The sequence below is a fragment of the Macrotis lagotis genome, chromosome X, assembly GCF_037893015.1.
Source record: "Macrotis lagotis isolate mMagLag1 chromosome X, bilby.v1.9.chrom.fasta, whole genome shotgun sequence".
NCBI classification, from domain to species: domain Eukaryota; kingdom Metazoa; phylum Chordata; class Mammalia; order Peramelemorphia; family Peramelidae; genus Macrotis; species Macrotis lagotis.
Window position 1 is genome coordinate 582,403,511 of NC_133666.1, and position 25,738 is coordinate 582,429,248.

A 25,738-nucleotide genomic window follows, 5' to 3' on the forward strand; every position below is an offset into this window, starting at 1 on the left:
GTATCTTGAAGAGTTAGACACAACTAGAATGATTTAACAACAATAATATAGATAATACAAATTTTGATTTGAAATCAATGTGATCCACAGGGACTTTTATGGTTTAGTGGCCCGGATTTATTGAAATTGACACCACTACCAAATACTGGGGCAGCTAGGTGGCGCGGTGGATAGAGCACAGGCCCTGGAGTCAGGAGTACCTGAGTTCAAATCTGGCCTCAGACACTTAATAATTACCTAACTGTGTGGCCTTGGGCAAGCTACTTAACCCCACTGCCTTGGAAAAAAAAAATAAAACTAAAAAAAAAAAAAAAGAAATCGACACCACTAGTTTACAGAATTTATTCTCTTCCCTTTTTAGAAAATTAGGACATTTGCTTTTTCCCAGTCCTGTGACATTTTTTCCTATTCTTGATAGTTTTTCAAAAGTTACTCACAAAGGCTCAACAATCACATCACCATTTCTTTCAGTATTCACTTATGTCATTCATCTGGTCTTGATGAATTGAAGTCATCAAGAGCAACCTAGTGCTCTCTTCCTATTGACTCATTCTATCACAAACAAGGCTAAGGAATTCATAATTTACCCTATAATTGGTAGTATTGGAGGTTTTGTGAACAGAAAACAGCATACGTATATCTATAAATTCAGAAGATTATTTTGGCATCTGAGGAAAGAACAGATTGGAGATGAGAGGGATTGAAGTAGAGAAAACAATCAAGAGACTGTTGACAAAGTATAGACAAGAGGTGATAAGACTTGATAGTTGTTATTAAGTGATGGTGGTGCTGTGAGTGTTGGAAAAGGGATGAGCGTCACAACTATAGAATTGAAAGATCCTGGAAAATGAATATGATGTAGAGAAAGGGAAGGGAATAATGATGTAGGAAAGGGAAAAGTTCAAGGCAGCTCTGACCTTTTGAACTGGGGTAAATGGAAGGATAGTAGTGCCTTCAAGCAGAGACAGGGAAGTTATAGGGAGGAGCAGACTGAGGGAAGAAAAAGAAAGTTTTTAGTTTTAAATATGTTGAATTAATGATACTATTGAGAAGTCTATTAGACAGGGACAATTGATATATAAGAGTAGAGCTTAATGCAGCAGAAAGGACAGGGACAGGATATAAAAATCTGATATAGTGACCATATCTATAGAGCAGATATTTCCTATAGTAATATGTCAGACTGGACTAGTGGTATTTGTTTCTTAAACGTCCACACGGCTCTACTCTTTGGTTTTATGTGTGTTATGTACATGATGCCCTTAGAGTGTTTCCTCAGTCCTCATTTCTTGGAATTACCCCATTTATGAGCATCCTGCACTAGTTGTTTTTTTTTTTAAAGAGTAATCTGAAGTTTCAAAGGGGACTTCAAGGATAACCTTTCTCAAGTGAAGCATCAATCCCCTCCATTGCATCAATAATAAACAGTTGTCTAGCCTCTGTTTGAAGACTTCAAATGATGGGAAGTTCCCTTCAATCAGTCCATTGTATTTATGACCAACTGTAATTATGAAGATTTCTGCACATATTTAGTTCAAATCTACCTCTTTTTAGCTTCCATTCTTTAATTCCCCTTCTGCCTTTAAAGGTCAACCAGTACAAATGTGAAGCCTCTTCCACATGAGTTATTCAGATATTGAAGTATGCCTTCTACTATCAGCATGTTCCAACAATAGTAGGTTCTCATATACACCCTTCAGTGCAAATTACCCGTATCCAGGATATCATTAATATCAACCTTCATATGTTGGTTCTGCCTCTCCAAACTAAGATATTTAAAAAATTAGGGAAATACTAACATATCTCCATGTGTAATCATCCTAAAACAAGGCAAAAATCTCATTTAAAAACAATTAACTATAAGAATTGTAAGCCAAAGAAAGTCATAATTTTTGAATTTGTTAGTTATTCTTCCATCCTGAATACATTTAAAAATTTGAATTTTAGTTTTTTTACAGTTTTTTTGTATTCAAAAGTTTTTCTGCCATTTTTGCTCTTATTAATATGGAAAAGTTGATTTAACTCCTGTCTGACAACTTGCACAGTCAGAATAGACTATGAATTAAATTCTACAGTGAACTACTAAATTGAATTCAATAAACCTTTATTAAATACATATTGTATGAAAGATATTTCTAGGAACTTTGGATATAAGCACATATATGATATAATCCATATTTTCAAACTGTTTACAAAATAGGAGCAATAGGGAATAGTGCTACTATTCACTACTGGACCTCAGTTTCCTCATCTGAAAAACAGGAGGGAATGGATTATATATATGAATTATATATGACTACTGAGGTCCTTTCTAGCTTAGGATCTATGATTCTTTGATCCTGTTCATATAAGGGGAAAACCATATGCACAAAACTGAATTAAAGGAGTGTGAAATAAATATAAAGAGAGACTCAGAGAAAGGGTTAAGAGAAAGCTGATGAAGAAAACCTTCCTTGGGGAAGTGGGAAAAGGCTTCCAGAAGGAGATCACACTTGGCTTGGCCTTGAGAAAGGAATTTCACCAGATGTAGATGGGTGGAAATTCAGCTCCAGTCAAGAAAGATGATGTGAGCAAAGGTTTAGGGAAAGGAATCATCCTGGATATGAAAAATGAAAATTTTCAAAGTTGAGGCATCTGGCAATGCAGGAGAGAAAACTGACTCATTAGATGTTCAATGAAAGGTTATTTTGATATATAAGGCTTCAGAAAAAAATAAAAGGAATGCAATTTAAATTGCCCTAAAATTTTCTATGCATTATCCTTCATGGTTTTTTTGTTTGTTTTAGTTTGCCTAAAGTAATAACAAAAAACAGCCATGGTGGGGTGGATAGAGAGATGGCTTTGGCGCCAGGAAGACTCTGGTTCAGGACTTGCTTCTGACATTCATCCTCTTACTGCTGTAGGCAGTTCACTGAGATTAAAAGCTACAGAACAGATGCTGACCTGCAGTGTCAGAGGGAGTCTTCTCACCTGAGAGTTCCCAAATCACAGTTCTTTCCCTATCCTTGACTTCATGTGAATCTGGGCTATTAACAACTGTGTCATGGAAGTCTTTACTGGTATTCATAATATGCAAATGTTCAATTGTCCAGGATAGTATTAAAAATTAAAATTGGGGACATAAGAGAATACATTGAACTTCAATTTTAGTTCCAGAAAAACTAGGCAGGTAGATGTTGAGATAAATTTATACTTCCTTTTATACAGTCTCTTCTGGAGGACATGGTAATAGTGGAAAGAATACTGTATTTGGAGTTATACTATTTATCTTTATGACCTATAACAAAGAACTTATAGCTTTTATGGGTCTCAGTTTCTCATCTGTAAAATAAAGAGGTTGGACAAAAGACTTGTAAGATTCCTTCTGTGGAGAATGAAATTGTCCTGCTTACAATTAAAGACAGAGCTCTGAGCCAATAGCACTTTATTAAAGGGTTCATGGTTCCCTCTAATGAAGTGGACATCAGATCTCCCTCATCATCTGAAATGCCCTCTTCTTCTAGGACCCTGATATTTTGACATTCAAGCAAGGCTATCTCAAATACAGAATAATTCCATTGGCTGACACATGATTCATAGACTAGAATAAGCAAAACAATATGATAGCAGGGTCATGGGTAGGGCAGGATAGGAAAGGTCTTTAATGATTAAGTGGTCATAAGATGAATAGGCACCTTCTTAGGATAGGCAGGACAAGATGGTATAAGCAATATATACTGACTAGATAATCGTAAGTGGTCACATGCTTATGTTAGACAAGAGAAAATGGCTTGGAGGTACAAAATTAAATTGGAGGACTTTCCATGTAGTTGATTCACTTCTGCCACTCTGGACTTTGTATCCAAGACAAGGAAAAACAAGAATGGAGGGCCTCTAGATAGCTTCCAATGATTATGCAAGTGATGTCACAATCTGCAGTTCACAACTCTGGTACTTAATATATAAAAACTTATAATCACTACCCCTCTGGAATATATCAGACTGATTGATAGTAATTGGAAGAGAGTGCAGGTTCCAGGATCCAAGGATTAAACTAGTTGAAGGAATATTTTAACTGGAGAATAAAAAAGACTTGGAGGATCTATTGTAATTATTTTCAAGTATTTAAAAATCTGTCATGTTGAAAAAGGAACATATTAGTTTATAGTAGTCCCAGAAGGGAGAATTGACAGAAGAGGGTAGAAATTGAAGAGAAGCCAATTTGGTCAACTCTTGTCCACAAACATTTATTATCTATATTAATAAATTTATCAACTTATTAATATTGACTATGTTTCAAACATTGTTAAATAATGGGAAAATAAATGCAAGCAAAAAAGAAAGATAGTCTCTGTCCTCAAGGAGCTTATATGTGAACTTGAGGAAGTTCACATATAAAAAGCTAAAAACTAGAGGGAGTGGGGGGGACAGGTAGGACAATTGGGGTTGGTGGAACAGGATGGTAAAATCTCAGGAAAAGAGTGAAAGATGACTGTTGTGGATCCTTCCTCAAAATGGAAGTTACAGGAGGAACTCCCCTATAGGATAAGGTTGTCACAGAGGCAGAGAGTCTTCCAGGGTAAGAAAATATCTAAACAACTTGAACTAGCCAGAAGTAGAATTGGATTTCATTGGGAAGTAGTGAGTGTTCTATTGTTGGAGGTCTTTAAGTAAATGTTGAAATAACCATTTATTGAGGATTTCAGGCATGGACCCTAGACTACATGGCCTCTGAGGACCCTTCCAAGACAGGGATTGCGTAATTCTGTGATTCAGTGAGTTTGAGCCAAAGCACAAACAGGGACTGTGTCAAGAATAACCTTTAATTCCCTTCTCTGAAGTTTAAACACATGTGGTTAACCAATGCTTTTTTAAATTCAGGGGCCTCCTCAAATTGTACACATGGCAATTTAATCACCTTACTCAAACCCAACACTGTAGGATAATTACTTGTAAACCCTTTAACTAAGTTTAGAAAAGCACAGGTTTATTTATTTCTTCTTGATCTTTATCAGAATAATGCTCTTATCTGGTCAAAGTTGAAAAAGATTAAACTCTGGGTCTGTCTTTGCTCCCTCTGGGAGCATCACTACTCTGAGTTCCTTTGAAGTCTTAGGGGAGGACTAGGATGAGTGTGTGCAGCAGGGATTTGACATTTTAATATTTAGTCTATCTCTTTAACTATCTATCTGAAGTATATCTTCAGAAAATGTAATCATTTTCTTATATAGTTGAAAATGATCTCAGAAGTAATTATTATTGTAAGGGAAGCTATCTAAAGCTTCATAATTAGTATTAGTATTTTTTTCCTTTTTCACACTCAACAAATCATCTGACCTCACTGATATTCAGTTTTTAAATGAAGGGTTTGGATTTAGATGATCCATTGATCTTTCTCCATCTTCATCCTTTTGACCATCTTGTGGTGCTTAAGAGTGTTGACTACCCTTCTTTATGGTTACCCTCCTCTCCCCCCATTTTCAGAGCACTAATCTTTCAGGGTTGTTTGATCATACCCTTGTAGTATTATTATTCCTGTCCAGTCTCCTTTTCCTGATATACTGCAGGACCCTCTCCTCTTCTCCCTCTATTCACTCCCTCTGTGATCACATCAACTTCCCACTGAAAGTAGATGATTCAATTTTTATATCTTCCATATTTACAAAATCAACCCACAACTCTCTCCTGAGCATCAGTGCTACTTATTCTACTGTCCATTTGACACTTCTGGTTCGCATTTCAAATTCAACATGTTCAAAACAGAATGCATAATCTTTTCCCTTAAATTCAATCTTCCTCTGAGCATATCTACTTACCTTGAAGACACTCCCCCCTCCTAGATTCACAACCTAGGAGTCATACATGACTCTTAGATTTCTCTTACCCCATATCAGTTGCTATGTTTTATATCCTTAATATCTTGCACATACGTCCTTTCTTACTATACATATCCTAGCTGCCCTAATACAGATCCTTGGGGTACAGTGGATAGATCACTGGGCTTGAAATCAGAAAGACCTAAATTCAGAACCAGCCTCAGACACTCATTAATTATATGATCCTGGTCAAGTCTCTTCCCCTGTGTTTGCTTCAGTTTGTTCCTCTGTAAAATGATAAAAAGATAGTATCTACCTTGCAGGGTTGTGAGACTCAAATGAAATAATAATTGAAAAGTTCTTAGTACAATATAAATAATAGAACCTATATAAATGTTGAGTATTATTTATTATTATTATTATTATTATTATTATTATTATTATTATTATCTCCTAATTGGCCTCCATGTATCCAGTTTCTCTACTCTTCAATTCATCCTCCACACAGTTGCCAAAAATGGTATCGCTAAAGTATACATGTGACTATGTAATTTCTTTTCTTAAAATTTATTTTTATTTAAAATTTCTTAAAATTTCTTTACTTATGCTCTTAAATTAAAATGCACATTTGTCTACTCCTTATTTAAATCCTAAATGATCTATCAGATTATTCACCACTCTGTATCAAATTAAAATTTTAATTGGGAAATGTTTAACAAAAAAATAAAAAATACAATAAAATGTAGATAATGCTAACTTGTGCTTTTCTAAGTCAATATGTGGCCCTAGGGAAATTTATTTCTATTTGAGTTTGATACCACTGATTCCAAATACATCACCATTAAGCTCCAACTTATTTTTCTAGGTTGGCTGCCTGTTACTCCCTAATGGACTCTATACTACTATCAATTTGGTCTACTATCTTTCTATATCACATTCCATCTCCTCTCTTCTCACCCTTCTGCAAGCCACCCCTCCATCTTCTAAGTTCTCTTTCCTCTCCTCTGCCTCTTGGAACCTGAGCTCCCTTTAAATGCCAGTTCCTTCAAGAGGCCTTTCCTAATTCTTCTAGTGATTAGTATACCTTCCCCAAATTACTGTGTATTTTGTTTTTGTCCTGTAAGTTCTTGTCCATGGATATGTCATATGCCCTAGGGTGAATTGGACTCAGCTTGAACCAGCGGTCGAGAGTCAATTGTTATATTTTTAGTGTGAGCATTTACATGGAAATTATCCAGTATTAATAAATCATAGCTTGATTTATTGTTTGGCTGGTCATCTTGACTCCAGAGATTTAAGTAAATGATATTGTTATTTTTTAGTTGTCTCTATCATATCTGACTCTTTGTGACTCTATTTGGGATTTTCTTGGCAAAGATCCTAGAGTGGTTTTCCATTTCCATTCCCAGTTTATTTTACAGATGAGAAAACAGAGGCAAACAGGGTGAAGTGACTTGTTCAGGGTCACACAGCTAGGAAGTGCCTAAAGGTAGATTTTTAACTCCCCCTGGCCCAAAGCTCTATGCACTGCACCATCCAGTTGCCAAGAGAAAGTGATAGTGAAATGTTAAGAAAACAGATTAGCCTTTAAAATACAGATTATCCTCCATTTTATTTTGGAGAACTCATTGTTAAACATTTTCCAGCACACCACTATATATTTCCCTTGTAAGAATGTAAGTTTCTTGAGGGCAGGCACAGTTTCACTTTTAAATTTTTGTCCCTAATACCTAACACAGTGTCTGGTACTTATGGTTATTTAATAAATATTTGTCAAATTTCAGTGAAACAACAAATGGTGGCACTTATTGGAAAAGTGAGAAGGAAGGGCTAATATTTTGTGACTAATGTCAAGAGTAAGATTTGTGTTGCCAACACTATCAGTGAAAGCAAGAATCCATGGTTTTCAGGGAAACAACATAATTGTATCAATTAGCTCCATAGGAAGAGTTATAAATGGGAGATTGGCCAAGCAGTATTCCATGGGGTTTTATGGGGTTCATCATATGCCTGTATGCCTGTACTGTTGGTCACACCCTCTGGTCATACAAGAATAGCCAATCCACTTTTTAATTTTCAGCATTTATAAGTATTATTAAAGATACAGTATAGGATAGTTGTGTGACCCTGGGCAAATCATTTCACTCTTTTTCTTTCAATTTCGTCATCTGTAAAATGAGTTGACAAAGGAAACAGCAACCATTCCAATATCTTTGCCACAAAAACCCAAATGGGGTTATGAAGAATCAGATTTAATTGAAAAAAATGACAAAACAAGACATACACACACACACACACACACACAGAGCAGAGTGCTTGTCTTATTATCAAGAAAACTTGGGTTCAGATTCTGCCTTTGATATTTATTATCCAGGGGCACATCAATAAATTTCTCAGAGTCCTTAGGCAATGATGTAAGATTGTCAGTTACAGGTGATTTATGGATTGGTGTCAGGGAAGAGAATTTTTACACTGAAGGGGATCAGCATCAATGAAGTCACAGGTTTTGATTATCATTTTCTTTATAGTGCTTGATTAGCAATATTGACTTCTGATAAAGTTTTCTACATCATTAGTTCCCTTTGAAAATGAAGGACAACAGCAACAACAACATTTGAGGTCCTCTTAGGCGATCAGAATCATTAATTCATTTTCTCACTTGGACATTATTTACCAGGGGAATGACTCCCTTCTTAGTTGTTATGCTTAATTTTATAAAAACACATTCCGGAAACTTGTTCCTGTTTAAGTTTGTAAGTGGTAACTTTTACACCTTAAAGTCCCACAGAGGACCATTTAACACAGCCAAAAGACACAAAGATATTGCCAAAGATACTGCCAAAAAGGCATTCCCCTGAAGAGTTTGAAAGAAACCATTCCTTAGTAGACCACAATAAACAAGAAGTCTTAGCACCCCAAAATTTGTAAAGCCTTTTCTGAAAGTTTCATGCTAAAGAATGATATATATAATTTTTATTTCTTTATTATAGGGCTTACCTGGTAAAGATGGACCCACTGGCCCCCCAGGACCCCCTGGACCTATTGTAAGTGCTGCAGAATCTAATGGGATAGACTTTTTTCCCATTTATTTTATTTCTTTTGTATTTTCTTTTGTAGCAATAATGTGTATTTTGTACATCTTAAAGCATTATGTCAATATTGATGATGATGATGATTATATTACTATATATTATATATTACTATATATTACTATAACTTAAATCACCATTTCTACAACTGTGAAAGATCATTCTGTTTCCTCATTTTTGAAAAAAAAAATGATGTTGGACTGTGTTATATCTAAACCCCCTCCCAAATTGACCGTTTTAAGATTCCATTATTTCACAGCTAAATTTCTATGCGTCTCACTGCTATTCCCTCTTCTAGAGAAGGATGGTTGGTCAACCAACCCCAAGGTAGTAGGTACCATATGATGGATCAATTCATACTTAACATAATCAAAAAGCAAACCCCATTCTCTGAAATTGGATTTGGAAAAGAAGTGCTACAGCCACAATAGTTTGTTACAATTGGCTGGTACAATTTGAAGAATCTCTTTCTGATGATGAATAGAGTATTCCCCTGAACAAAGTTATATGCTCTCATCAATTTATCAGTTCCTTCTGCCCGATGCAGCTCACAATCCATTCTTGCCTGCCCATCTCATATCACTCTGGTCCATATTCTCCATGATTCCCCTACAGGGGACCCACCATTCTACTTGGGTAGTTTTTGCTTTCTACTTCTATCTTAAACTTACTCATGGAACTGTCCAATTACCAATCCCCACTATATCCTCTGGAATAATTATCACAGAGCAAAATGTGAATGTGGGAATGATAGTGTTCTTCTGAAGGGCAGCATTTTCCTTGGCATTAGATTGTGTTTTTTCTCTCTGTGAGGCATTACATTGACATTATCACTAAAAATACCTAAATTATTAAATTTAATTCAAAGGTATAACTCTAACTTATGGTACCTAGGGAAAAATTCATTTGAATAGGACAGAGTGAAAGACAAAATGGTGGCAGAAGACAATTCAATTGAATTCTGCTCATCCCTGAAAGTCCTTATCCTCAATCCCAAGAGACAGAAAAGTCAGCAGGGGAGAAGAAAGGTAGGGGGTAGTGGAATAGAAGGTAGGTCCAGGAGATAGTTACCATCTTTGGGGGTAGAGGGTTGCCACATAATACAGATTTAGGAGTTGACTCAAGTGATGAGGCTTAGGGGAGGAAGACAGTACTCTAGGATAGAGCCAATATACCCTGCTTTAATAAGAATTCTGATTAAATTAAAGAAATATTTATTATGAATCTACCAGTATTCATAAATAGTGATGTGTATCCTTTGTCTAAATCAAGACTCAAGTATGTAAAGTGCTAGAGAACCTTAAGGCACTATTTATCATTATTATTGTTATTGTTGTCATCAAAATGGTTGTTTAGCTGGTATTAGAAACTTGGTTCCCTTGTCTAATGAAGATAAATCCTATGGAGTGAAAAGTTAAGCTACACTTTCACTTTTATTAGCAATAAACCATTTGTAAATTATTTGCTGGCATAGCTATTGCATTGGATCATGATATGGCGATAGAAATCATACTTTTGAGAATTTTTGACTTTTTTTGACTAAGATGAACATATATACCAGACAATACATTCATTTGAAAAATCATTATTTCAATACCAAGATAATTTGAATGTATGGGGAAATGAAAAATAACAATAATACTTGGACAATAGCAGCAAATGCTTTATTCAACTGTAGCAGCATAAAGATAAAATGTTATATGACAGTTATTAAAAATATAATAACTTATTTGTAGTTTGTATAGTTATATGATTTCATCACATTGGCAATTCGTCAAATGTATTTAGTAAATTTTTCCTTGGATATAAATGGGACGTGAATTTGGTGAAATCTCTCCTAACTTCAGGAGTGAATCTACTTGGGAATTGGTCTTCTATTTCTTGGAAGTGAGGGATGGAGGAAATAAGGATGAGCAAAGGGCTGTGAAATGCCCCAGCAGTCAGAACTTTGAGATAGAGAACTTTGTTTAACTATTAAGAGTTTTGAATGTTGTGATAAAGAATATGGATCTTGCTTGTCTGTTTACTTGGTCATCTACTAGGGTATCCCAGGAGCCCCTGGCATTCCAGGTATCACAGGAAGTACTGGACCACAAGGGGACCTAGGACCTCCTGTAAGTAGCATAATGTTTTCCCAGCCATGATGATTCTATCTCCTGTTAGCATTTCTTTTACTCATAAGCATTGCTTGAAGATGAACTCTTATATTAAGGAATGTGAGAAGATTTTACAGAAAGCTTCTTATGGCAGCACTTCAGTCTAACAGAAAGAGAGGTCAAACATGAAATAATAGCTAATCACCACAAGAAGAAAGAATAAGAAACAAATATATGAATTATACTTGTTTACAAGCTAGGTGTCAAGACCAGATTTGGGTCATTAAAGCTCGATGTTTTAAAAGATTAGAGATGTTGATCATTGGGATATATTGGCAGAGTATAACTCCTGATTTAAAATTTTTAAATGCTTGTAAGATTCAAATATGGAGTGAAAATGTCATTTTTCTCTCCCAAAGAGTCATTATATGCACTTCATTATCAATGAAGACCATGACATCAGGGAGGGGATGCCATGACATGCACATGAATTGGATTTGAGTGAGGGGGTGCTATGCTAAGTCACCTTTACCTTTACATCTTTGCTTTTCATCATTTACCTTTTTTTCCTTTGGTTCTTAAATCTTCTGAGCTGCTCTTTAAATTTGATGGAGTGGGTAGAAGAAGAAATTAAGTGAGAACCTTTCTGGTCTCAATTTCTTGAGACATCAAATGAAGTTACTGGGCTATATGACCTCTAATTCTTTCAAAAAAATTGAATAATTTTTGCTATAAATATCAGCCAACAGTCTTTAAATAACATATATCTCTGACATAAACTTAACTGTTAAGAACATGTAAATATATGAACAGCTTCAAATATAGCCATAGTTTTGGAAAGATGAGAAGTTGGGAAATCAGGGGAAGAGATGGCTATTGGATGGGAGTGATTAGTGCTTGGAAGAGTAAATCTGGCATAGCCTCTAAATATTCTCATGACTTCCACATTCGATCTCTTCCTTATCCCTTCACTTTCCAACTCCCACCTCCCAGTCTCTGGCTGCTTATATATAAAAATCTCAGTGCATTTCACACTTATAGTTTCAGAAAATTGTTTGCTCTGCCCAAATTTCACTCTGCCTGAAGAATTTGCCTAGGCCAAACCCATCATCAGCAATCTCATCGACATACTTTAATTTGTATATAGACTCTTACTCAGAAGGCACATTTGTCTAGTGTTCTTTGAAATTAGTTTGAGTCACATGAGAAAATCACTCTGTTACTTTATATGGTCACACACCTTATATTTATACTTTCAAGTTGGGAATACCACAGTTAAGATTCCCCTTCTGTGTTTCCCAGGAAGCAATTAGGGTTTTAAGAATTAGGGTCCTCAAGGACCTTGAGCTTTTCCCCTTATAAAATTTTCAGTCTTGGCCAGAGATTTCCTCTTGCCTTGTGCCCATGGGCTGTAAAAAAAAAAAAATTTGTGTTCAGCTATTTGTCATTCTCAGTGAATCATGGACCCTATTTGGATCTTGAAACCTTTCTTGGTTTTACTTGGACCTCTATCTAGGAAGGTGGGAGGAAAAGAGGCCAAGAAAGACAGACACAGGCAGCTCTTGAACAAGACAACATGTTTCCCACATCAGTGCCAGACACCCACCTTGGGCCTCCTGCCTCATGGTGCAGAAGGTTCTGCTAATGCAGCAATTCCTGCTTGCATTGTATATGGAGCCTATAACCCAGACTTAGAGCTGGAAGACTTAGGTTCAAATCCTGGTTCTGCCTTATGTTGGGCAAGCCACTTTTGCCTCAGTTTTCTCATCTGTAAAACTGGAGCCTTTCCATTTATCCCAGCTATAAGATTTTTAGCCAGTTAAGATTTTTAATATGATCACAGGATTTAGAGCTGGAAGAGACTTTAGAGCAGGGATTCTTAATTTTTTTTCATAGATCCTTTGCCAAACTAGTGAAACCTATGGAGTCCCAAGAATAATGCTTTTAAATGATACAGAGTGACAAAGGAATCCAATAATACTGAAATAGGTTTCAAAAATATTGTTATTCCCCAGGTGAAGAACTCTTACTTTATTTTATTTTTTTTAGGTTTTTGTAAGGCAAATGGGGTTAAGTGGCTTACCCAAGGCCACACAGCTAGGTCATTATTAAGTGTTTGAGACCAGATTTGAACCCAGGTACTCCTGACTCTAGGGCCAGTACTTTATCCACTACACCACCTAGCCACCCCAAGAACTCCTACTTTAGAGAGTTATCTAGGACACCTACAGAACAAGGTAATTCAGTCAGCAAGAATTTACTGAGGTTGGGGCAGCTAGGTGGCACAGTGAAAAGAGCACCAGCCCTGGAGTCAAGAGCACCTGAGTTCAAATCCGACCTCAGAGACTTAATAATTACCTAGCTGTGTGACCTTGGGCAAGCCACTTAACCCCATTGCCTTTCAAAAAAAACGAGAGAGAGAGAGAGAGAGAGAGAGAGAGAGAGAGAGAGAGAGAGAGAAGAGAGAGAGAGAGATCTAAACTATAAACAATTATATGGGGAAAAAATAATTTACTGGGAACAAATGGCAACAAAATGTGCATACCCTTTGATCCAGCAATACACTACTGGGTCTATATCCTGAAGAGATTATGAAAAAGGGTAAAAACATCACTTGTACAAAAATATTCACAGCAAACCTGTTTACCCTGTTTGTGGTGGAAAAGAATTGGAAATTAAGTAAATGTCCTTCAATTGGGGAATGGCTTAACAAACTGTGGTATATGTATGTCATGGAACACTATTGTTCTATTAGAAACCAGGATGGGAATTCAGGGAAGCCTGGAGGGATTTGCATGAACTGATGCTGAGTGAGATGAGCAGAACCAGGAAAAACACTGTACACCCTAACAGCAACATGGAGGTGATGATCAACTTTGATGGACTCACTCATTCCATCAGTGCAACAATCAGGGATGATTTGGGACTATCTGTGGTGGAGAACACTATCTGTATCCAGAGAAAGAATCATGGAGTTTGAACAAAGACCAAAGACTATTACTTTTAATTAAGAAAAAAATCTGATATCTTATTGTCTGATCTTGCTATCTCTTACTTTATGTTTCTTCCTCAAGGATATGATTTCTCTCTCATCACATTCAATTTGGATCAGTGTATAACATGGAAACAATGGAAAGACTAACAGACTGCCTTCGATGGGGGAGGGAGGGAAGGAAGATTAGGGGGAAAATTGTAAAACTCAAAATAAATAAAATATTTTTAAAAAGAATTTACTGGGCGGGGGGGAGAAGAGGCACAGTGGACAAAGAGGTTAGAATGCCAACCCTGCATTTGACCTGATTTCAAATGCAGCCGAAGACCCTGGTCAAGTAACTTTACCCTGATTACTTCAAAAAGAAAAAGAAAAGAAAGACTTTACTGTGTTACAGGTGTTATGATATGAAGAAAGACAAAAATATCCCATACTTAAAGAATCAACATTCTAATATGGGCTACAATATGCAAGGAACTAAGTGCATATGAGATAATGTATGGTGTAAATGGAAAGTAATTATTTCACTTGGGGAATAGAACAGGAAAGGCTTGTTGATGGTGACATTTGAATTAAGTCTTAAGCATGGGGGACGGTCAGTGAATAGAGTGCTTTCCTAGGTAGGCAGTCATTTAAAGGACTCCTTCGCAAAATTTTAAGTCAAAAAAAGGGATTTATCTGAAAATTTTTACTCTAAGATCAGAATTTATTCATTAGCCCTTGGTAGAATGTCATTAAGAGTTAAAGCATGCTAGAACCCAATCAGAGGATTTGACTTTTCAGTTCTATCTTAACTACCAACTATGTGACTTCAAGCAAATCATTTTCCCTCCCCAGGGTTAAATTTCTAATTCATTCATCAACTATTCATTGAATTGCTGTATTCACACCATTGTGTTGGTTCCTGTACAGACTGCAAAAGTTAATAATTAACTCTTCACTTACATCAGGGAACCTACCAAATAGAAGGGACATGCATGTAAAAATATATATTTTATACATTTACATGTACATATGTACACATGAAGCTAAACATACATTTATATAAATAAAATAAAATTGTAATGTGTAATGTGAAGAGTGCCATAAGAAAGAGACAAGCAATATTCCAAGGGAACTCAGTTGTTGAACCATAGGTATAGAACCAGGAGACAACTCAGTGGTCATTTAATACAACCTCCTTCCTCCTTTGATATATGAGAAGAATGAGTCTTAGAAAGAGTAAGTGATGACTGAAAGTCACACAAATAGTAAAATGCAAAATTCTTAATTGAACCCAGGTTTTCTGAGACCATATCCTGTGTCCTCTCTACTTCTCTTTCCTCCTCTAGAGGAGGAATTCCAATCACTTCCAACTTAAGGGGACATAGAAGACAACCAGGGAAGGCTCCATGAAGCAGGTGCTATTATATCTAAAAGGATAGATAAGATTCTGACTTGGAAAGCTTGATTGTACAATGGATAGTGCTGGACCTGAAGTCAAGGAGACTCATCTTCCTGAGTTCAAATCTGACCTCAGACCTTGACTAACTATGCCTCAGTTTCCTCATCAGTAAAAGGAGCTCAAGAGGAAATGGCAAACCACTCCAGTATCTCTACCAAGAAAACCCCAAATGGCATAAAAAAAAGAGTCAAACATAACTAAAAAAATGACTGAACAATGGCAAGACAATTCTGTTTGTCAGAAATGGAACAGTGAAAGGGTTGAGAAATCCTGGGCAAAGGGATAAAAGTGGGAAACCTCACATTGAAGGAATAATGAATAGTCTAGTTTGGCTGAAGAATAGAGTTTATGCAGAGGAAGAATGAGATTGAGTTTGAAAGGTACGTGAAGGTCAAATTATGGAGGAACTCCAAACTCTGGTTAAGGCTTTGAGGATTTATTTTGTAGGTAACTCTAAAATAAGCAGATTGGCAGTGGATGTTCGTTAAGTTCTCTTCCATCCTAAGATTCTATGAATGTGACTACTGTAGTGTCTTTTCTTTACATTTCAAATGTTACTAAAGTTCAAAGGAAAATTGGCCACTTTTACCAGTCTACTCAGCATCTTCAAGGAATAAGTTTTCCCCTCAAAGTATGCTTTTGGTGGAGTTATGGGAATTAACCTCGTGAGGAATTTTTATTTTATTTTGCTTTACTCTGTAAAATCAAAGGAAATGGGTCAGACAAGTTAGAATAAACAATAATTTCTTATTACACAGGAGCACTGTTTCCAAAACTCTATTGACCCTTCCTACCTTGTCCTGAAAACTAAAGAATGTTTTGTTGTCTGTGGATCCCTAGGGCTTTGCATAATATTTTACTCCATAAATGCTTGTTGAAGTAAATGCTCCATAAATGCTTGTTGAAGCAGCAAGGTGGTACAGTAGAGATGCCACTGGGCATGGAATCAGAAAGACTCGAATTCAAATCTTGCCTCTCATTAGCTGTGTGGCTTTGACAAAGCTTCTTAATCTCTGCCTGCCTTAGTTCCCTCAACTGTAAAATGAGGATCATAATAACATCTATCCAAAGATTGTTGTTAGGATCAAATAAAATAATATCTGTAAAGTAGTTTGCACAATGTCTGGTACATTTATCGTTGCTTTATTGTTAAGTTGTGTCCAACTCTGGCTGACTCCATGGACTTTGTCCATTGGGTTTTGTTGGTAAAGATACCTCAGTGGTTTGTCATTTCCTTCTCCAGTTTGTCCCCATTTTATGTATGAGGAACTGAGGCAATTAGGGATTAAGTGGCTTGCCCATAGGTAGTAAATTATCTGAGTCATTATTTGAGCAACTAGATGGTATAATAGGTAGAACATGGAACCCGAAGTCAGCCTCAGACACTTACTAGCTGTGTGACCTTGAGCAAGTCCTTTAACCCTGATTGCCTTGGATCCAGGACCATCTCCAGTCATTCTGATTCATATCTGACCACAGGTGACTTGGAAGAGAAAGTGAGGCTGGTGACTTAGCACAGCATCTTCTCACTCAAATCCAAGTCATGTCCATGTCATGGCATCACCTCCCTGATGTCAGGGTCTTCTTCAAGAATGAAGGACAAATATCATCATCTGAGTTCAGCTTTAAACTCAGATCTTCCTAACTCCAAACCTGGTACTCTATCCACTGCACTACTACCTAAATGCCCTGCCTGGTAATATAGTAGGTATACTAAATTAATAATCAATTAAAATTTAATAAATGCTAATTCTGTAGCTCCCTGCCTTCTCTTTATCAAAATGAATTGTATTATTAATTAATTTCATATATTATGATTTCATACATTATTGATTTTTAGGTTATATTGTGAAAAGTACTTGCCTTTTTACATTAGAAATCGCCTACAATTGACACTGCCTATGGGTCTTTTCTAAAAGATTCACAATATAAATAAATTTCTCAACTTTTATAGTTGAATTAAACTTAAAAAAAACATTCAAATGACTACTATTTTTATTCCTAAAAGTCAGAATACATAGAAAGCTGACCTTAATGTCAAGAGGAACTGGGGTTAAGTTTACCTCCAAAAAGTCCTCACTGTGTGACCTTAGGCAAATCATCTAATGTCATTGACTCATTTTCCTATTCTGTAGAATAAAAGTATCACTAGATGACCTGTAGATAGACCAGCTCTAAATTTATTATCTTATGAACAAAATAATTCTATTTTTAGGAACGAGAACTATTTCTATTAATAAGAGAATTAATGAGAGCACTTAGATATTATAACAATTTAAAAAAATAGCAATGACTCTGCATTTCTTAAATACCATCATTTTTATTCAATCAGGTTGAAAGGAAATTTATTGTGATCCTGGCTTATACTATCTTTCTGTTGCTATATTATTATGTTATCTGTCCTTTTTAGAAATAGCAATGTACTCTGAGTTGGAGGGTGGTGCAAGTAGGATGTTTGGATGCATACTATCTCAAAAATAACTACCATTTGTCACTTCTTTCAGGGTCTTCCTGGAGCAAAGGGAGAAAGAGGGGAACGAGTAAGTAGACCATCATTGAACTTGTCAGCATCAGATTCTTCATTGGGCCTAACATTTTATCTTGAAACCATTGCCAGAACCTTACCTAGTAGGTGACTAGAGCTTTGACTTTGCTAAGATTGAATTTAGAAACAATAAAGTTTAAGCATCTAGTTAACAAGAATGATAACTTGAAATGAACCACTACCAGAAGGATTGGTAAACTTCTTTCTCCTCAACCCTAACACAAGCTGACTTATCCAATAGTAGACTCCTACAATGTCCCATAGTTTCTGTCTTCTCCACACACCTTTCAGGGGTGATCTGTGAACCCCACCCAACTGAGGGTACCCTCACTTCATGCTGCTGTACTTGGACTTGTTTTTTATACTTCTTGTCTCGTGAAAAACCCCCCTCATTATAGCCTTGGAAATTGCTCTTATGTCAGGCATACAAACACAATTTTATTAAAGAATTTGCTGATTCTTGTCATTCTTTCATTATTAGATCCTTCTTGGGCCTCCTTTGATATTAAAAATTGATGAGGCATTTTGTTGTAGTGGTAAGAACCCTTAGCCAAAGGGTATGACTACTAGAGCTACCTCTGCTTAACAACCCCCTGTGGTTCTATTTTCTCATTTGTAAAATGGAAATAATTATATTGTCCTACCTACCTACCTCACAGGGACATTGTGAAGAACAAATGTTTTTAAGAACTTGAGGAGTGTTTTTAAAAGTTAAAAGTTTTATACAAAGGTATAATTATTATTGTTATTATTATTATTATTATTAATTATTGTTATTATCATTCTACTCCTTTGCCTGATGGACTTGTTCCAACCTGAAAAGGTAAAGGCAAGCCAGATCACCCAAGTCAGAAACAGAATCAAAGGCTAAATAAAACATTAGAAATCTTATGGAATAAATATTTGTCCAAAAAATCTAAGCAATGTTGACAATAGAGATTAGTAAAGCTCAGACCTTAGCTTGAGATTCTACCTTTTCCTTTCAGAGGTATTATAAATCAATAAGGCAACTTTGATAAAAAAAAATCTATGGGTTTGTTAGTGTCTTTTATAGGTTTGCATGCCAGGTACATCCATTGATATTTTTCTTTGAACAAAGAATCTAAGAAAACTGGAAATGAGTCTAGAGGTTCTAGTCTAGAGGACAGAGGTTCTCTGTATCTACCACAGGGATAGGGTCTAAATTCATCTAATTCATCCAAAGTCAATAGAAGAGATAATAGAATGGGCTACAATATATCCTTCTTCACACACTTTTCAGCGATACTCTGGATAGCTCATATGTCAGTATGAGAAACCCCATCATTCCTTAGAAGATAAGGCTGTGTCTATGATTGTTCCCTTCAAAACTCAGCACAAGAATGACCTTTACCACCTCAATAATAGCTAATATACTAGGCAGTGTGCTAAGTTCTTCACAAATATCATGTCATTTGATCCTCAGAATAACACTGAGAGGTAGGGGTTATTATTTTCTCCATTTTACAAATGAGAAAACTGAGGCAGACAGGTCAAATGATTTGCCCAGGGTTACATAGCTGCTAAGTATCTGAGGCTGGGTTTGAACTTGTCTTCCCCCAATTTTCTCCCCACCAATTATTTTGTCTTTTAATTTGTACACATTTTGTGAGTGTGTGTGTGTATATATATATATATATATATAATATATGCACATATTATATCATACATTGATATATACTTATGTATTATATATAGTTTAAGTGTACATATATTTAATTTTTATTTTAGTTTTTACTATACATAATATATGTCTATAAATATATTTATATTTGTACATGTTTTTCCCTCCTGGAAATCTTCCTGAAGGCAGGTATGGTGTGTTATTTTTTTTTGTCCTTTTATCCCTAGGTCATTTCTTAGCATGTGGGAGGATGTTCACAAATATTTGATTGGTTGTGCTCACTAATCTGAAAGTGATGACTATTTTTTTTCTCCTTTTCATCCCTCCAGGGTGACTTGCAGTCTCACGCTATGGTTCGTGCAGTGGCTCGCCAAGTGTGTGAACAACTCATCCAGAGTAAGCACCTGTTCTTCATTATTTTAAATTTCCATTTCTTTTGACAGTCCAGAAACAGTTGGTACCTCTAAGACCAATGAGTCTGTGTAACCATCAAGCCAGCCCAGAGGCAAGGCTTTAGCCTACTTACAACTACTTACACAGGAATCTGTATCATTTAGTATTTGGAGAAAGGAGAGAGTCCAGACCTATGATTTCATTGAGATAGGAAATTCCTGGCAAGGAAATTCCCTCTGTGGGTACATATCCATAGTTGCTCTGAAACTTAGGGAATTGCCTAGGAGATAAAGTGATGTAATTATCCAGGGTTACACAACCAGTATTTATAAATCTTGAAAATTTATAGATCTTAAAGATAGTGTGATTGATAGAGTGTTGAATGTTAAGTTCAAATCCTTCCATAGGCACTACAATCTGTGTGACCCTGGACAAGTCACTTAGGGACTCTCAGCCTCAATTTCCTCATTTATAAAAAAGGAGTAATAATAGTTCCCTCACTAAGTTGTTGTAAAGGACAGCATAAGTAAAGCTCTGCAAACCTTTAAGCATTAAATAAATCGTAGCTATATTTTTGAAACCAAATCTTCCTAATTGACTATCTATACTTTGTCACTCTGTCTCTGGGAACAGTAATTAAAATGATCAGTTTGGTCAGACTGCAATCTGGATCTTTTCACGTCAGCCCTATTGACCTTACCTATCTTGTCCATTAAAATGGGGGTGTTCTGAGGGCAGCTGGGTGGTACAGTGCATAAAGCACCGGCCCTGGAGTCAGGAGTACCTGGGTTCAAATCTGGTCTCAGACACTTAATAATTACCCAGCTGTGTGGCCTTGGGAAAGCCACTTAACCCCATTTGCCTTACAAAAAAAAACCTAAAAAAATGGGGGTATTCTTACTCTAAGGCCAAGCTTACACTGTTGATTTCCATAAGTTCCTTTGTCTTGAATTAGTACTTCCTATTTAGCCATTTCACATCTGTTATCTCTTATTATGGTCCAAGGCCCTTCCCTTTTTATGTCTTGGGCTTCATGCCCAAAAATACACCAAGAAGCATTTGCCATAGTCTGGTGGTATTTATTCGCAGCCTTGTTTTATTTCTTCCTTTTCAAGAATAACTTTTCCACAGTCCACAGTTGTAGGTTTAACTAATCACTGCCTTATCCTTTATGCTCTCTCCTTGTGCCTTTCACTCTTTTTCTTTTTTTTTTTTTAGGTTTTTTGCAAGGCAAGTGGGGTTAAGTGGCTTGCCCAAGGCCACACAGCTAGGTAATTATTAAGTGTCTGAGACCAGATTTGAACCCAGGTACTCCTGACTCCAGGGCCGGTGCTTTATCCACTGCGCCACCTAGCCACCCCTGCCTTCACTCTTGTCCATCCTTAGGTTATGACCCTCCTCTTAGTAATACTTTCTAGTAACTTTCCACCAAGGTTAGCTTGATTAGAATTGCCAGCACCTGAAATGGATTCAGTTGAAGAAAGCTTGGGGAGCTTGGAACTGTTACCTGTCAATAACTAATAAGCATTTATTAAGTATACACTTATACTAAGAGTTTAGTAAGTAAGTAGCACAGATACACAGATACAAAGGAAAAGGGAAATTGGTGCCTGCCATCAAATATGTGAAGGGAGAAAATATGTATATAAATGGGCGTATATGTGATATACACAACTGCAAAAGGAGTATTCTCCCTCCTGGTCCTAAATGCTAATTTATTATGCCAGCTATTATTATCAAAGGATTTTGAAAGAAGGGACAGCCATCCTTAAAGAGAATGCCAGAAGATGCTGATGCTTCAAGAGAAAACTAGGTTTCATTGAATATCAAGAAATGGAAGAAATGTGAAGGGGGAAAGTCCAGAACAAAAGGGAGTTTGTTAACAATGTTGAGGAGAGGGGCCTAGGGAACACAAAAGGAATGGCAGAGGAAAAATGGGACTTAAAAGGACTAATAACTTTGGACAGGAAATTGAGTAGTGAGGTTGGAAGCCAAGTTTGAAGGAAAGGTTTGAGAAGAGAAAGAAAGGAAAGGAGATGGAAACAATAAATGTAGACAGGTTTTTTCTAGGAATTTGGCTTAGAAAAGGAAGAGAGTTTTATGATGATAACTTGAAACTGCAGGGTCTAGTTAACTTTTTTTAGGATGGGATTATATAGGCAAGTTTAAAGGCAACTAGGAAAGAGCCATTAGTAGGGAGAGATTGAAGATTGGAACAAGAAAAAGTATGACTGAGGGGGTAATCTTCTAGAAAAAAAATGTGATGGGATGGAATGAAGGTCACTGGATGGAATGAAGGTCACTTTTTAAAAAGAGAAAGTCCTCCTCATTACTGAGATTAAGGGAATGATGTCAGGGGGAGGAGGGTTAAGATGAAAAAATCAAAAAACAAGGAAACTTACCACAAATGACCTCCATTTTCTCAGTGATTTAAGAGACAAAGTATTCAACTAAGGGGTTGGCATCATAGGGGAGGATTGAGGAGAAAAGATAAGATTTAGAACAACTATTGGTCTAAACTTTATGAGTGAGAAGTGAAAAAGGAAATTAGTTAGGGAGGTATAAATGATTTCCTTATAGTAGTGAAGTTGAATAATAAATATTTGTGTTTAATCTAGTCAGGTCCCATATAGACTTCTCTCCAACTTCATTTAGAGGCACATGAGAGGAGGAAGATGGTGACAATAATTAGGGCTGAGATTTTAAGCAAAGAGTAATGATTGGTAATTGGAAAAAATGAACAAGGGAGGGGCGGCTAGGTGGCACAATGGATAGAGCACTAGCCCTGGAGTCAGGAGTACCTGAATTCAAATCCGGCCTCAGACACTTAATAATTACCTAGCTGTGTGGCCTTGGGCAAGCCACTTAACCCCCATTGCCTTGCAAAAACTAAAAAAAAAAATGAACAAGGGATTTCAAAAGTGGAGGACTATAACTATAGGACTGCAATGAGGAGGAATGAGAAGGGATAATCTAAGAAAGTACTCTCAGTACTATGCAGGGATCAAAGGTCATGCATGATAAAGTCTAGATTTGAGTTAATACTGAGGCATATGGGGATTAGAGTGTATGATATGAACTAAGAAGAGCTTCGAGAAGTATAAGGAATAAGAGAGAGAGAGAGAAATGGAATGATAGGAATTTAAGCCTAGATAGAGAGGAATGTCCAAATTTTGATAGTTGGTGGAATGTTTATGGGTAATAGTGAGATTCAGTGTGTAATCATCCATACACTCAAAACAATCTACCTCTTTGTGGTGTGTAAGACTAATCATGGAACAGAAGAGTACATCATGGGATAAGATCTGAAAGGCATCACAATGACAATTTAAAGATCAGGGAAGTTTGAGTCCCAACTCTGCTGGATGACCTTTGGCAAGTCAGTTAAACTCTCTGAGACTTATGTTTATGACTGATTAAATGGGAAAATGATGCACTACCTGCCAAATTGCTTGTTAAAAGAATCAGCTGTTTTGTAACACTAAAGAACTATATAGAGGATCATAAACTGCTAATATTGTTGTAACATTGTCATTATTATCATCATTAGTTTTAAAGGACCTATCTTTTAAGAGAATTATGGGTAGTAATGAATTAAAAAAAACTGTGCAACACATTGTTACTCTACCCAATTGCACAGACAAAATGTCAGTTCTTTTTTCGATGTTCAGAAGAATTTGAACTGACATTTTGTCTATGCAATTGGGTAGAGTAACAGTGTTTTGCAGTTTTTTGGGGTCAGTATGACCCAAGTCATACTGAATTTTATTTACCAAATAATTTTTGTTAACCTTAGTCAGTCCAAAGTATATCTGAAAGGAGGAGGTATTTGAAAAGGATCATCAGAGCCATGTATATTAATAACTGATATAAAAGCAGAACCTTGATATTGAGAAAAGAGACAGAAAGGTTAAGAAAAGGCACAGATCAGTGATTCTACTTAATATGATAGTTAATATTAAAAACAATGAAAATGAACTATTAAGCCTGGTTATATTCAGTATACATAGTTTCAACAAATCATGAAGTGTTTTAGAATAATTTCCACCAAAAAAAAAGATAAATTTTTTTTTTAAGTTTCTCATGCAATGGGCTAAGTTTCATTTCTCTGGATAATTCACTGATGACATAACATTCCCTGACTGCTGGATAAAATGAAGTATCACATAATTCTTGCTCAGAATTAGAATTTTAAGAAATAATTGAGCTAGGGATTTAGGGAAAGAAACCCAGAATTGGGGGGTGTTTTTTATTATTTTTTTTCACAGTTAGTTGGAGTTTTTGCAGCTGATTCATGAGCAGCAAAGGTTCCTGCCCAAGGGACAAGACAAGGGTTTGGCAGCTGGGAGGTGTGTTGATTCAGGACACTGATCCAGGGATTGCTAGCAGCAGGGTGGAGCAGGGGTTTATGGGTTGGGAAAGAAGTCAAAAAATGCAGGAAAAGTTGCTAGAGAATAAGGCAGCTGGGTGAAGGGTTAGGGGTCAGGTAAATGTTGGTGGTAAAGGCAGGATTTATAACTAAGAATAATCTGCTCTGTGGTGTTTATAGAGATACTGAAGAATAGTTTGTTGCAGAATTCCAAGCACGTTAGACGTACATTGAACACAATCCAAAGTAAACTTTTAAAAAATTGGCAAAAAAGAATGTTTTCTAGGGAGTACGTTCTTTCCTTACTGAGGGAGGGGAAGGCTGATGTATTGTTGGAAACTGTATCTCCACCTCCCCCCCCCAACACTAAAGTAAAACCTTCTGTCTTCCTCCTTTCACGAGAAGTCACATTAAGTTGGCTATCTTTTGTTTTGTTTAGGTCACATGGCCAGATATACTTCTCTCCTCAATCAGATTCCAAGTCATTCTTCATCTGTCCGGACTGTTCCTGGGCCTCCCGGTGAGCCAGGAAGACAAGGTTCTCCTGGTACTCCTGGTGATCAAGGACCTCCAGGCCCGCCAGGCTTCCCAGGCAACCCAGGCCAACCAGGGACTCCAGGAGAAAGAGGTAGGTTTGTCCTGAACAAGCCAACAAGATCATAGTCACTCACTGCTCCTGTTCCTACTCAGTCTCTGTGAATGGGTAAAAGGAAACCACATGGAGCAATGACTTTATTGAAGGTAAATGTGATTTTGAAAGTCCCAATGTCATGAAGCACTTCCTCATTGCTGAATAATCAACAAATAGACAATAAATAGATAGTTATATAAATTGGATAAACTATTTAAAATAAAAATTTGCTGTTTCCTCTGCAATACCCCACATCTCTGTACTTGGTTAAATACCACCTTGTTCTGTGCTTTTCCACAGTCAAATTGCTATCCATCAAAACACTTTCTCTGCTTGGGATAAAAAGGTGAAGTGAAATTAATCGTCTCTTCCCTTGAAGACTTGCAAACTCTCAGGGCAAGACCACATGTACATATATGGGAATGTACAAAATAGATAACAAGGTGCCTTGCTGGGGAAAGCACTAACAACTGGAGAGTCAGGGAAGACATCATATAGAAAGCATCATTTGAGCTGGGCCTTGAAGGAAATCAAGAGGAAGGGAGGCGGGAGTCCATTGAAGTCTAAATGGGTATTTACACCACAAATGGGAAAATGGATGGAGATGGAAAAGGGCATGTTGTTTTATAAGGATTGATAAGACCACCAGTTTGGCATGACTGCAGAGTACATCAAGGGGGAATACTGCGTAATATGCCTAAAAAGGCAGGCTGGTGCTAGGTTGTAAAGGACTTTATATTTC

At 36.6% G+C, this 25,738-nt stretch overlaps 1 protein-coding gene across 3 annotated transcripts in view; it reads left to right on the top strand.

Annotated features, from left to right (window-relative positions):
- COL14A1 (collagen type XIV alpha 1 chain) overlaps window positions 1–25,738 on the top strand; it is a 265,288-nt gene that overhangs the window by 208,002 nt on the left and 31,548 nt on the right. For all 3 annotated transcript variants that reach the window (XM_074201475.1, XM_074201474.1, XM_074201476.1), the window contains 5 exons: window positions 8,786–8,839; window positions 10,927–10,998; window positions 17,921–17,956; window positions 19,933–19,999; window positions 24,805–24,993. In XM_074201475.1, the coding sequence (XP_074057576.1) occupies window positions 8,786–8,839; window positions 10,927–10,998; window positions 17,921–17,956; window positions 19,933–19,999; window positions 24,805–24,993 (418 nt within the window). The remainder of the gene's footprint in view (window positions 1–8,785; window positions 8,840–10,926; window positions 10,999–17,920; window positions 17,957–19,932; window positions 20,000–24,804; window positions 24,994–25,738) is intronic.